Genomic DNA, 13,903 nt, shown 5'->3' on the forward strand with positions numbered 1-13,903 from the left:
GGGAGAAGGAGTTGCTTATAGAGGGAGAATTCTGGTTGAACTATCTACAATACTTGAAAGCAAACCTGTCAATAAAAAGTTAGAGATGATTCCTAATGATGACTTACTGGTTGTTGAGGTAAATCCCTGTTTTATTGTCAGCGTTGGTAATGGAGATGTGCCATGGCTAGTTATTTTTGAAGAATGATCTAACTAACTCAAATTGGAACAATTGAGTTGAATCTCAGTATTAAGAGAGGTGGCTATTGATGGTGTGGCTACAAAAATGTCATACTTTTATAGCATTATATGTTAATTTGAAACATTTTTATAATGTTATATACAGTAATTTATTATACACACATTCTATATTTTGATCGCTTCTTAGAAACTAGTGAAAATATTTAAAATTATTATTTCCATTAAGAAATTGCTATTGTTTTCTAGAATTGTGGATCCTGTTTGACAAATACTGAAAAACAACTAAAAAGTTTCTTCTTGCAGAAATACCAGCGCAGACGAAAGTTCTGCTTGGCTGCAGTGTTTCATTCTGCTACCATGCTGCAAGACACTGGTGAGCCCATCCAGTTTGAAGTGAGCATTGGGAACTATGGCAACAAGTTTGATACCACCTGTAAACCTTTGGCATCAACAACTCAGTACAGTCGTGCTGTTTTTGATGGTAAGGATGCTGCTGGTGTGGGGATAAAAAAATGTAAAATTCTCTTTTTGAGGTGCTTTGGAATGACAGCCCTAACTGCACTAAAAACCTGTTGAAAACGAGACAGAAAAGAAATGTGTGGCTCTTCACAGCTGTTGAGATGAAGTTACATATGTGGAATACATGCTGTAAAGTCTGCTGAGGTTATTAAAGAAATGTTGATAGAATTCAGTGAATCTTTTGACCATGTACTAGGTATGCACAGGAAAATTGGCAAGAAAAAATCACATTATTTTACAAGTATCTGAAAACCAGAGATGAAATAGGAAAAATACCCTTGAATATTCCAATTTAGAACAAAATAAAAACTTGTTTTTAAACCAGGCAGTCTAGAAGAAAACAACCTGGCTAGATCACAGGAAAATATATTTTGGCTATAACTTTTTTTAATAAACTGCAAACAGTAGGAGTACTTTTTTTCTGTGTATTAAATGAAGTAATCAGGTTTGTTCTGGAAAATAATTATTTGAATATTTTATCTCAGAGTTACACATACATTGTTTTATCTACATCAGTAAGTTATGGGAAAGAATAATTAACATGTTAGCGGATGATTTCTTGAAAAAAATCCATTATATTTTAAAACAATTTGAAGTAAAAGTTTACCATCCAACAGACACTACAGTGAATTTAATGAATTGTAGTACATAAATGAAATAAATATACCAGTTTATGCAGTGTACAGTATGTATTCCTGCCATGAATTCTAACTCTAACATACAAATATTTTACTCTAGGTAATTATTACTACTACTTGCCATGGGCAAACACAAAGCCAGTTGTAACACTGACTTCCTTTTGGGAGGACATAAGTCATAGATTAGACCCTGTGAATGTAATCCTAAAGATGGTTGAAAGACTGGTAAGACACTTAAAATCTTTCTTTTGCTGATATGCTTTTCATTTTCACTTTTTCTCATTTAGAGGTATAATCAAAAAGCGACATTTTGCGCAAATTATGGAACAATTTTCTGACACTTTTCTCTCCTTTTTTCCTATTCAAAAATAAACATAGCTCATGGTAACAAATAGCACTGCTAATCTGAGGTCTGTATTCTGGCAAGGCCCAACACACTCCTGCTTGAATCTGCAGGGAATTCCCAGAGGAAGGAGGAGTCCTTGGTGTTGGTTAAGGGCATGTTAAGTCTCTAGAACTGTTACTTGCTTTGGAAGTTTGGTGCAATATCATGTATTGTTAACTACAGGGAGAAAGAACATAGGAATAGTCCTGTTAAATATTCAGCAAGTTTGAACATGTGAGGTTTTTTTTATTTGGGCTTTATACATGCAAATAACATGCAAGTTTTGAAACTCATTTTGACCATAAACCACCATGGAAGTTTAAAAGTGCAAATCCTTTTCTTTTAAATTCCTCAGCAATCCAACTTAACCACCTTAAAATCAGGAATGCAGGCTAAAATTTCTGAAAACCGATTAGCTGAGATGTGGTTGAAGCTGATTGATGAACTTACAGAAGATATAAGGTAAAAGTACCTTTTTTATCTCTTGCATTATCATTGTAGGCCTGCTCAGAATCTTTGCTATTGCCTTTGCTAAGTCAGAAAACAAATTCTAAGGGCCATAAAACTGATTACCCCTGTGAACTGACCTGAGAACTGGAATTCCAAAAGTCTCTGAAAGTAGTAAAACAGCATGGATTTGCCAGTGAAGTTATCAATCTAGTTTTGTAATTCTCCTTTATCTTAGTCACCAACAGTAATAAAACAGCATCTCTTGAAAAAAATCTAAGGCAGAACTGTTCTGAAAATGTGAAATTGTGGATCTCTGCTGCCTTTTTATCATTTTACCTTCTTTAGAATTCCTCATGTACCTTTTGTTTACCCATGTTTCAAGGTTATTTCTGGAACAGAAGGCGTAAGAAATTCCATGATTTACTGTTAAGCCCAGAATAAACAATTTGAAAGCTCTTTAGAGCTTAAGGGCTCTAAAGATAATATTTTTGAATAAACCTTTAGTCAACATGTCTGTACATATGGGAGTGTTCAGAGAAGGCAATAGGAGTCAGCACTTAGGGTTTTGAAGGAGAATAAATTCTAAATAGAAAGGAAGGAACTGTATGTGAAAGAGACGTTAATAGGAGAAATTGAGGTCTGAAGAGACACTTGAAATACATTAAACAAGTGGGTGATCAAACAGCACAGGAAAAGGAAAGGGAAAATTCCATTAGAGGAAATAGCAAATGGGGCCAATATAAAAGTGATCAGAGGAAGAAGCAAACAGTGGAGATCAGTATATACTAGCAAGGAATTATATGATAGAAAGCTTATGTCAAAATATAAACCAGTAACTTTATAGAATACCTGCTGTGATATGGAAGAAAGCAGAGAGAAAGAACTGTCATCAGGAAAGCAAAATGTGAACAGCAAACTTGTCACATGGAGCCATCTAGTGAGCGTAGGAACTTCAGGTTTTAGATCAGTTATGTCAGCCTGCCCTCCTGACACAAATCTGCACTATTATTAATTCAATCCATTATTATAAAATTTCTTATCACTCAACAATTATGGAGCAATAATACCTACATATCTCAATCAGATGAGCTTCCTGTTGTTCATATGATACAATGATCTTTATTTTTTTTTCAGCAAACTCATGAGAACTGTGTCAAAGACATAATTCTTTCTGTTAAATTCATAGAACAAATCTTCCTTGCCATGCTAAAGTGTAAATGAGTTAGGAGTTTGAAGGAGTTTTCAGTGCAGTATTTAAACCTAAAATTAGGTGGTTTTCTGGAAGTTCTAATCTGGTACGTTTGATTCATATGTAAGTAATTGCACCCAGGGCAGGCAGAACTTGCAATCAGATTAGTAGAGCTAGAGTGGAAGGCACAATAGTCAGTATCAAGGTTTTGCAGAATCAAAGCCCTTAGGAGTGCATGGCTTGTCATTAAAAACATGTCAGAGAAGAGTTAGTCTTTCTCAAAACACTGCCAAGTTTGAAATTTTTTTTAAAGTATCATATTAAAGACCTCTTAATGGACTCTGTTAAAGGGATATAGTCATTGGTCTTTGAAAAGCTGCCTTTTCCTCACACCTCCACCAACTCAAAAAAGCTCATTTTTCCTGGGCTTTACTGTAATGCTATGGGATTTCTTAGTTCCATTGAATAGGCACTCTGCCTTCTGGTGACTCAGAAGTTCCATGTGATGGATTGGTTTTTTAGAGTTCTCTGATGTTCCCTTGCCAGAGAGTTAGGAAACTCTAGTCATGGACACAAGCTGTATTTGTGTGTCAAGGTTCTGAGAATTTAGTTTCCAGTGAAGGAAAAGAACCTAATCTTGGTCTGAAGGCACTGATTTCATCTTTGAGTTGTACGTTCTGAGACAATTATTTTCTAATTTCAGTTTACAGGGAAATAGATTTTGCTTGGTTTGTTTAGCAGTAACTAGATTAAAGCATACACCTTGAGCTGTTCTCCATTGGTGCTTGTTATTTAAGCACAGCATTTCCTTTGCTTACTGTAAACACTTTGTTGGGTGGAAATCTCTGCAGAAATAGATGCTATATCACTATTCCAGTGGTTTTCAATCATGGGAAATAATAGCACTCAATCTGTTGCTACTGTATGCGTGTCCACATTTAGTGTGTGGGTAAATAAAATCCACTTAGATTATTAACAATAAGAAATATTCTCTTTTCAGTAAACCATTTCCCCTCATAGAAGGCAAATCTAATGTTACAGTCCTTGACACTCAGATAGAAAAACTGCGCCTCAAGTCTCTCAGACAGATTGGAGAAGCAGCAGCAAGGATGAGAAATGAAGCTACTGATGTGAAAGCCACTCTGACAGAAATCGAGGATTGGTTGGATAAATTACTGCAACTGAGTGAAGAGGTCAGTACCATACAATACCAGTGATTCGGTTAGTTTAGGAATAGCTGTCTAACGCAAACTGGTGGAATGTTCGCTGCTGATCAAGCAATATCCACTCTCCTTAGAACAGTAATATCAGGTGCAGTGAAAGTTCTCCTCTGTAATTAGGATTTACTTAAATATCACAGTATGTTTGGGATTGGAAGGGACCTCAGAAGATCATCTAGTCCAATCCCCCTGCCAGAGCAGGAACGCCTAAGTGAGGTCACACAGGAACATGTCCAGGTGGGTTTTGAATGTCTCCAGGGAAGGAAACTCCACAACCTCCCTGGGCAGCCTGTTCCAGTGTCCGTCACCCTCACTGAGAAGAAGTTTCTTCTGAAATTTAAGTGGAACCTATTGTGTTCCAGCTTGATCCCATTACCCCTTGTCCTATCATTGTTTGCCACCGAGAAGAGCCTGGCTCCATCCTCATGGCACTCACCTTTTATATACTTACAGACATTAATAAGGTCCCCCCTTAGCCTCCTCTTCTCCAAGCTAAAGAGCCCCAGCTCCCTCAGCCTTTCTTCATAAGGGAGATGCTCCCTCCCTTAATCATATTTGTTGCCCTGCGCTGGACTCTCTTCAGCAGTTCCCTGTCCTTCTGGAACTGAGGGGCCCAGAACTGGACACAATATTCCAGATGGGTAACTTTCTAGTTTGTTAGCTATCTTTACTGAGAACGTGCATTGGGAAATAACCACTCTGTGATTTGTAGAATAGACTATTGTGTTTAAAGTGACAGTATTTTGTCCTTCTCTTTCTTCCAGAATTGCAAGTCACATTGCTGGTTCAGGGATTGCAGGATATATGTTGTACTTCCACAGCTTGTTAGCCTCAGTAATAAACTTCTAACAGAGTTAAATCTGTTTGCTTGTGTGTTTTTTAAATTTTCAGCAGCATCTTAAGTTTTCGTCTTGATTATCTTGTAATTGGTTTTCACAGCATTGTGGAAATATTTTTATTTGTCCCTTCTGCTTTGAAAAGTCACTGATTTAAAAAAGATAAAAATAGCAGTTAATAGGGCAGACTTGCAGCTAGCATGCAAAAGTGTGCAAAAAGCTGCAAAAAGACAGCAGGCTGTTTCTGTCTTCTGCTAAAAGTCTTATGATGATCTACCCTTAACGTGGAAGGCATTACAAGCACTTAAATATGTAGCATTTGGGATCAGTCACTGGAGTCACCATAAAGCAACTGAGATACAAAACATCTTTAGAAAAAATTGCAAAAAGTATAAAAACTGGGTTTTTTATTAAATAAAAATTATTTGCTCTCCAACAATCTCAGTGGTTTTTTAATGATTGTTTCAGAATTATATATTGCGTTACTTGCAAAGTAAAACACTTCCCTCTCTCATAAATTCATGTTAATTATTGATTCTAAGTGATAAATCCTTTGACATAAAACCTAATTTATGTTTCTGTTGTGTAAGCATTAGTTTAACGTTCTATTAATTACTGTTCTTAACTTTCTTTTCCCCACAAATAATCCATAGCCACAAAACAGTATGCCTGATGTAATCATATGGATGATCCGAGGGGAGAAAAGACTGGCTTATGCTCGTGTTCCTGCACACCAAGTGCTGTATTCCACAACAAGCCCCGAATCATCTGGTAAATATTGTGGAAAGACCCAAACAATCTTCCTAAAGGTACTCTTCTCCCCCCTCATCCTCCACCTTAAAAAATAATTAACTTTAACTCCCTAAACTGTGATGCCTTCTGACATGAGCATGAAACAAAGTATGAACAATGAGGTGTCAAATCGGAGCACAGATTAAAAGCCAACTGCATATAGCTTCTTCAAAATATCACAGAAACTGTAATGTAAAGTTCATCATAAGCCAGCATCAGTCCCCAACTATGAGGCTTTTGTGAAAGAGCTCAAAATTGTGAGAAGGCTTTCAACGTGTTACTGGGGTTGGATGTGAACGGAGACTTTCAGAGGGAATACTTAGTGTAAGTCAGAGAAGTTCCAAAAACCTATTCAAAGTTTTGGATGTTTTTATGCAAGTAATAAAGAGCGTACACCCAGAAGTTCCCTAGTATGTATCCGTGCTTTGATTCTTACTCTTGAATAGGAATGCCTTTCTCTAGTTAAGTTTATATTGTCTTTAATTGAAATAAATTTAACCAGAAAAAGGCAATCTGATTGTAGAACAATAGCATTTACAGAGTTTGTCAAAGTACTAGTAGACAAGCCTATATCTCATGTTCCTGTGCCAGCCCCCTTCTCAAGCATGTTACGATGTGTTGCTTCTACACTGAGTGAACCGGTCTGAAAAACCTCTGCATTTCCAGAGTCTTCTGACGAGAAACACTAACATCAAGATTGAAGTTTTAAGTTATTGTCATAATTAAAAACTCATTGCTAGATGAGACTTAAGGGAGAATATAGAGGAACAGGGATGATACTACTGTTACTCTGTGTGTTTTTTACATGCCCTAGGCAGGTACCATTTAAATAATATTTCCTTCCTGAACTATTTATTACTGGCTTTTGAGGAAATGCAGGACAGGAACAGACAAATCATGTATTATTACTCATACCTATGTGTTACTGTGTATAATATACTTTGCATATTTTACTGAAAGCTACAATACCTGCATAACATAACAAAGAACATTTTTGTTCGTGTGCCAGTACCCACAGGACAAGACGAAAGATGTTAAAATGCCTGTGGAGCTGCGAATTAACATTTGGCTGGGTCTCAGTGCAGATGAAAAGAAGTTCAATAGCTTTGCAGAGGGAACGTTCAGTGTTTTTGCAGAAATGGTATGTCCATCATTGTTTTCTTTAAACTTGGGTGTGAGTGTTAGGAATTCAATGAAATTGGAGCTCTTCTGGATTTTTCTTTCTTGCATGCCGGGCAGAAAGGGAGAGTAGTATTGATTATACTGAAACAAGTAGACCCCGTTCAAGGCAATTAATGATCAAGTCCATTGTGCCTACCAGATGAAGTTCAGCAGACCAGGTTCTGAACTGGTTTATCAGGTGAAAATCTGGCTAATGCAAGTGATTTCAAATACATTTAGTTTAGATTTTATCAGCGTAATTAAGATTGGGATCTAGACCATTATGTTTTGGCATGTGAATAACCCATTTTTTTAAATTGCTTTTTCACTTGTACAAATGATACTTGGATACAAGTGGTTTTGCTTAATAATGGGTCTTTTGTAGCAGTAGAAAATTTATTGTTAGAGGAAAAACTGGTGAAAAACAATAGATTTTGCTGACAAAAGGCTACAAAATGAGAACATTCCAATGGTAGGAGTTAACAAATCTAGAATAAAAATGCTTGAAATAGTCCCGCAACATATAATAGAGATTTTTAACAATAATGGTAAGCAGCAGGTGTCTTTTATATACCACATCACCTAATGGTGCAAATAATCCAATGTCTTACAACAGCTAATGAAACAAGACATTTTTACAGAGGCTTGTGTCACCATTGCACCTATTCAGTAGTGCTGTAGTAAGTCACTTAAAATAGTCAATGGGTGTTTAAAGACATTATTTAAAGTTGAAGAGCTTATTGAATATCTCTTTTTTGCTCTTCATACAGCAATCCAACAATTTTACACTTTTAAGATTCAGGTGGACAGGGTGCTGGGCCATCTGGTCTAGACTATACTTCTGCCCAGGAAGGTTGGACCAGATGATCCTTGTACTCCCTTCCAACCTGGTATTCTATGAAGAGCAGAAAACTCAAGAACATCCTAAACAATGCATAATTGCAGTGGCATGAAGGGAAATACACTACATAAACTGGGCTGACATCAGAATCACGCCCCTGGGAGCTTTCATGATAAGACTGTAGTTCAGTTTTACATGTTACAAAGGATTATGAATAGGAGAAGATTTGAGATCGGAATAATGAGAGGATCATGCATTTAGGGAACAGAAGAAACTTGTTTGAATAATGTAATGGAATTTTATTTAACAAAGATGTAATTTGCAGGGATTTTTACTGTGGTTGTGGAGAGGCATTAAATTGAGAACATAATTTAGTTTAGCAGTGGAATCATTGTTTACCAGGCAGCATAGAATAAAATGAAAGACTACTATTAATGATGACAATGCAGAGTAATGTGGGAAGGGAGTACTTAATTTCAGAGAAATTAAGCATATAGTAGAATCTTTCTGTTGCAACATTTACATAAATACATATTTTCTTTTTTCCTCCTAAAAGCTTTTTATTATTCCTAAAGTATTTATTTTTTTTTCTTTTTTCTCAAACAGTATGAAAATCAGGCTCTTCTGTTTGGAAAGTGGGGTACCTCAGGACTTGTTGGTCGCCACAAGTTTTCTGATGTCACAGGAAAAATCAAACTGAAAAGAGAGTACTTTCTACCCCCAAAGGGCTGGGAGTGGGAAGGAGAATGGATGGTTGATCCTGAAAGAAGGTCAGATTTTTTTAGTTTTATGCAGGCAGCAATAAAGGAGTTTAATCTCAGACTGTAGAGTGAAAGCTCCTCTCTGTTTTCTTGGCTGAGAAAGATTTTTAAACTGGACAGCAAAAGCCAGCCAATAGTCAAAGTTGGTTAATAGCACTAAAATTAACATTACCTTTTTTAAAAAGTAGAATAAAGTGTGCAAGTTTCCAGTTTAAAAGTCCCCATGTGATGATGGGTTTATATTCTCTGTGTCTCAGTGCCTCATCTTGGAAAAAAGGATAGTAATAGTTTTCCTTTCCTAGAAAGCTACTGCAAGGATCACTTCTGTCTATGTCAGGTTCTCACACCCTGCTGTGATGGTTTCAGAAAACACCCTTGGGCAGGTAGTTAACCCTGATATCCAGTATAAATCTGCCCTTCCTTTTGTATCAACACCATTACAGCATTGGCGTGGTGATTCGCATACAGTGGATATTTTTTTGTGTGTTTATTTCATTAAATGTTGAGAAGTTCCATTGAGCTTGTTAAAACAACCGTCACAGGTTATTTCAAGGCTGGGCTTGTTTTCAGAGCTTAAGGCTGCGGTGTCACGTTGTGGTGTTGCATGGCAAACCGAATTCAGGAGCTGTCAATCCTCCCTCAGCTCTAGCAGGTTCAGACTCGCTCTGTCAGAGGTTTTCAGTTCCTGAGTTGTGCCAGGTCAGATATTTGTGTTGCCAGGCTTTAAACCAGACTGTGTACCTTATTTGTTTCATAAACAAAAGCCAGCGTGAGAAAGAAATAATTTTTTTCTTAAAATAAAAGGTTCAGCCCACTTTAAGTTCTTGTGTTCTGATGGTAAAAATGAAAATGCAGGACTGTGGCTATAGAAAAATTGTGCATGAAAAATATGTGCTGTTATTGGATCCATTTTTAAATCATATCAGTTTATAGGTATGGATGGATAGATTTATTTCAATATTCAATGAATGGGTTGTTTCAATTAATAATCTGACATGAAGAAAAGCAACAACAGACATGGAGATATTTTCTCAGACAATGGAAAAAACTACTGTTAAAATGCATAAGCAGTTTGTGCCTTGCACCCGCTTTTATTGGAAACTAATCTGCATGGCTTTATTTGACCAGCAGGTGGCGTTTTAGAACATACTTTAGCACTTTCTGCATCACAGTTAATCACAAGTGGAAATCAAGGTTATTTTGTCTGATTTAATGTTCTCTTATTATTTTTATTTTACTTGCAAGTGAGAAGAATAATAGCAAACTGATTATTTGCCTTGTCAAAAGCATAAAGGAGAACAAAATTAAATATATTGCCAAATTTTATTGCATAGGTAGATGTATAAAAATTAGAGGTGCATATAACTATTATGGGCAGTCTGGGTTTTTCTACACGTAACTATATGATGTTTTTTCTTTTAATAAGATGGAGTGTTGAAGGCAGATCCTGAATAACACAGCAGTTAAAACCCTCCTGCTAGTCATTCATTCCTTCTGTTGCTCACTACTACTGGAGTTGCTTCAGTTTTAGGAAGACATTGTAAAGAAATAAGTAGCCTTCATGTAGATGAGGGCTACATTGCACTCTGTTAATAAAAAGAAATTCACAAAGATGTACAATCCAGGATTCCAGCATGTGTGCACATTCTCTGTACGTTGTTTCTGTATATTCTCTGTACCTAACTAAAATATATTTTGTTTAATATTATATTTGCTTTCTTCTTGCAGTTTGTTGACTGAAGCTGATGCTGGTCATACTGAATTCACTGATGAGGTTTATGAAAATGAGAGTCGCTATCCTGGAGGGGAATGGAAAGCAGCTGAAGACAGTTACACAGATGTGGTAAGACTTGTTTTTTTCACTGAATAAGTAAAGGTTTAAGAAAAGAAATTATAGGATTTGCTACACAGTGTATTTCATCTGTTAATGCACAGAACTGTTATGTTTTCCCTGCATGAAAGAACGGAGAAAAAGCTCCACAACCACGTGAGTTCACTTGTCCTCTTGGATGGATGTGGGAAGATGATGCTTGGAAATCCGATTTAAATAGAGCAGTGGATGAGCATGGTAAGATTTACTGTTTATCTGCTGATTATTAGGACGATTTGTCATAGTCGATACTGAAGGACGACACATGTCAAGACTTGTGAGCAGAATAGTGATTGCCCTATGGAAGAATGTCAAGGAAGTATTTGGATAACAGTTGCTTAAGAAATCAGATAAAATGACCTTGAGAAAGTGTTCACTATCTGCATCTGTTTCTATTTCAATTTTAATCACTCTTCAACAAACTCGCTGTTCTCACTGATCCTTTCTTGGATCAAAGTAGACAGTATTTTGAACAGTATTTGTAATAAATGCATTTATAAGAGCCTGCTAGAGAGCGAATCACATAATCTAAGAAGCTGTAGATTAGTCTTAATTGCAGCAGCAGATTGAGCCAAAAGTTTTGGCAAATTTAACAAAATGAAGGCTAATTGAAACAACAATCTACTAACGTGAGAGGTTCCAGTTGAGAAAACTGTGTGTATAAACTGTGTGCTTGGAAATGGAACTCATCCTTGTTTGAAATAAATTTCCAGAACATTCTTCCCACGTTGAATGTCAATGCATCCAATGGTTAGGATTGTAAGATATAGATTAGTGACAGTGAGGTTTTTTTTTTAAAGAAGTCAGAAGCTTAAGTTGAGACATGAAGCCTCTATAATTGAACCACAAATCTGTAGCAAAGCCAGTTTTGGATCTATCTGGTAATTTAACTGGAGCCTTTAGCCAGGGGACGAGTCACCAAGCAATGCTAAGAGGTGAATCAGGAGGTCTGGGGACCAAAGGAACTCAGGAACCTGTTTGTGTTGGTCACACAGCACACAAGTGTGTGAAGGATTCCTGTACTGTTGAGAGCAGAGTAACTGCCTGAATTTGTGTGGGAAAGGAGCCATGCAAGACTGATCAGGATGAAATCTTAACAGCGTGAAACTGATTATTAGGCAATTCTGTGAAGAATCTGATGCTTCTAAATAGAGTTTTTCAGATTAGATGTACTACCAACCTGACCAGGTTAAAAAATCCTAAGTGCAAAGAGCCACCATTTTTCTTGGAGTTGCTTTGACTTTTATATGCCTGTTACTTACACTAAATTAAAACTGTTACCAGCTTAGAAAGTTGTGATCTAAACAATCTCATAAGACAATAATGTGGATTCTACAGCAATAGGAAAAAGCACTCAATCCCTCCTAGCAAAGTATTTACAGGACATTGATTTGATGGTTCGAAAACAAAATGTATAGTAAAAGCAAAAGGGAAGGTCAGAGAAGACTTCAGTAAGCCCAGAATTTTGCAAAACTATCAATTTTAATTTGTTCTAAAACATATAAAACCTCTCAAATAGTTACTGCTTTTAAATAGAAGTGAAATAAATAGCTATTTGAGCAGAGCAAAAATGTAATCTTAAAGAGTACTGATGTCTGTCTTAACTGGAACCTCTGGTAGGAGTCTGCAGTAACTTTTTAATAAGAGATAAATCTAAATAAAAACCTGAGTCCTAGATAGCTGAAAACTGAATTATAATTTGTAGTGCCAAAATACAGTAACAAGTTTACCAATTCTTAAGGTTTTATGTTCAGAGTTCAAGTAGTAGGTGTTCCTTTTAAAGCCAAGCTGCTGGAGTTGCAAGAGTACACAGGACAATCCACTCTTATTAAAAATGAAGGATGAGTTTTCCTGTGGTGAAGTATGAAAATGTGATATCAATATACCTAGCATTTAAAAAAAAACAACAATGCAAAGAAAATAACTTAAAATGTATATATTTTAATGTTGAGATTGTTATTGTCATATATAGCATCATCACAAATGTGGTCAGTTGCCCCCTTGCTATTGGGCATTTAGGGTCTGCAATATCAAATAGTCTTGTGACTAAAGCTTCCTCCTCTGTAGATATAACAACTTTATTTCCTGTGGTTTTCTTCTCTGTATCTTGTGTTTCTGAAAATATACCAACCAATCCATTCTGGTTTAGGATGGGAATATGGAATTACAATTCCTCCAGACACTAAACCAAAGTCATGGGTTGCTGCAGAGAAAATGTATCATACACATCGACGACGAAGACTGGTGCGAAAACGTAAGAGGGATCCAGCTCAAGTCGTAACAGCAGAAAGGGTGAGCAGAAGAGAGATGCAGTCAGACACAGGAACATTGTAACAGTTTGAGTTTTATCTACATGAGATTACTCATTTGCGGAAAAAATAATTTAATACCAAACAAAAAATATCTAGAACAACCTTGTATGTTTTCATTATATTCCTTTTGTCTTTTTGTAAATTGATGTTTCCAGCTTTGGTTTACGAGGGGATTATTATCCCTGCCAGAGCAAGTTCTGATGTTTTTCATTACATTTATACAACACTCTGGATTACACGGATTTATGTCTTCCAGGGAATGTCTTCATATGAAGATCAAGAAGGATGGGAATACGCTTCCTTGATTGGCTGGAAATTTCACTGGAAACAACGCAGTTCTGATACTTTCCGTCGAAGACGATGGAGACGAAAAATGGCTCCCTCAGAGACACATGGTGCAGCAGCTATCTTTAAACTTGAAGGTGCTTTGGTAAGGGACAGAGTATCAAAAGTCTTTATAAATTCAATCTGTTAATCTACCATAAATAAACAATTAGTATATCAGATATTTTAATCCCTGAGTTGTTAGATTGATGTATAACTGAGGAACTAATAGAGTTTATAGCATTTAAATTGTTTAGAGTCTGAAAAGGGACCATGAAAGTCAGAGTAGAGACTCTTGCATAACATGCTCATTAGTTTATTTTTCAAATTATTTTTATTATTACATTATCTGAGATTTAGAACAAAAGGCCAAATTACTAGATGAGCCTTCTATAAGTAAAGTCAAAAGATAGCTCAAGCTTTTC

The 13,903-nt window shown here is 36.3% G+C and overlaps 1 protein-coding gene across 2 annotated transcripts in view; it reads left to right on the top strand.

The window, feature by feature from the left end:
• MYOF (myoferlin) overlaps positions 1 to 13,903 on the top strand; it is a 70,434-nt gene that overhangs the window by 34,887 nt on the left and 21,644 nt on the right. For both annotated transcript variants that reach the window (XR_014184132.1, XM_082053500.1), the window contains exons 19-30: positions 2 to 118; positions 484 to 661; positions 1,438 to 1,562; positions 2,078 to 2,184; positions 4,362 to 4,554; positions 6,071 to 6,226; positions 7,219 to 7,350; positions 8,818 to 8,981; positions 10,701 to 10,815; positions 10,935 to 11,040; positions 12,992 to 13,134; positions 13,411 to 13,584. Coding sequence is in view for 1 of the 2 variants with exons in the window: in XM_082053500.1 (XP_081909626.1) it covers positions 2 to 118; positions 484 to 661; positions 1,438 to 1,562; positions 2,078 to 2,184; positions 4,362 to 4,554; positions 6,071 to 6,226; positions 7,219 to 7,350; positions 8,818 to 8,981; positions 10,701 to 10,815; positions 10,935 to 11,040; positions 12,992 to 13,134; positions 13,411 to 13,584 (1,710 nt within the window). In the remaining variant the exon portion in view is untranslated. The remainder of the gene's footprint in view (position 1; positions 119 to 483; positions 662 to 1,437; positions 1,563 to 2,077; positions 2,185 to 4,361; positions 4,555 to 6,070; positions 6,227 to 7,218; positions 7,351 to 8,817; positions 8,982 to 10,700; positions 10,816 to 10,934; positions 11,041 to 12,991; positions 13,135 to 13,410; positions 13,585 to 13,903) is intronic.

The sequence above is a fragment of the Streptopelia decaocto genome (assembly GCF_964273445.1).
Source record: "Streptopelia decaocto genome assembly, chromosome: 5".
In the NCBI taxonomy this organism is placed as follows: domain Eukaryota; kingdom Metazoa; phylum Chordata; class Aves; order Columbiformes; family Columbidae; genus Streptopelia; species Streptopelia decaocto.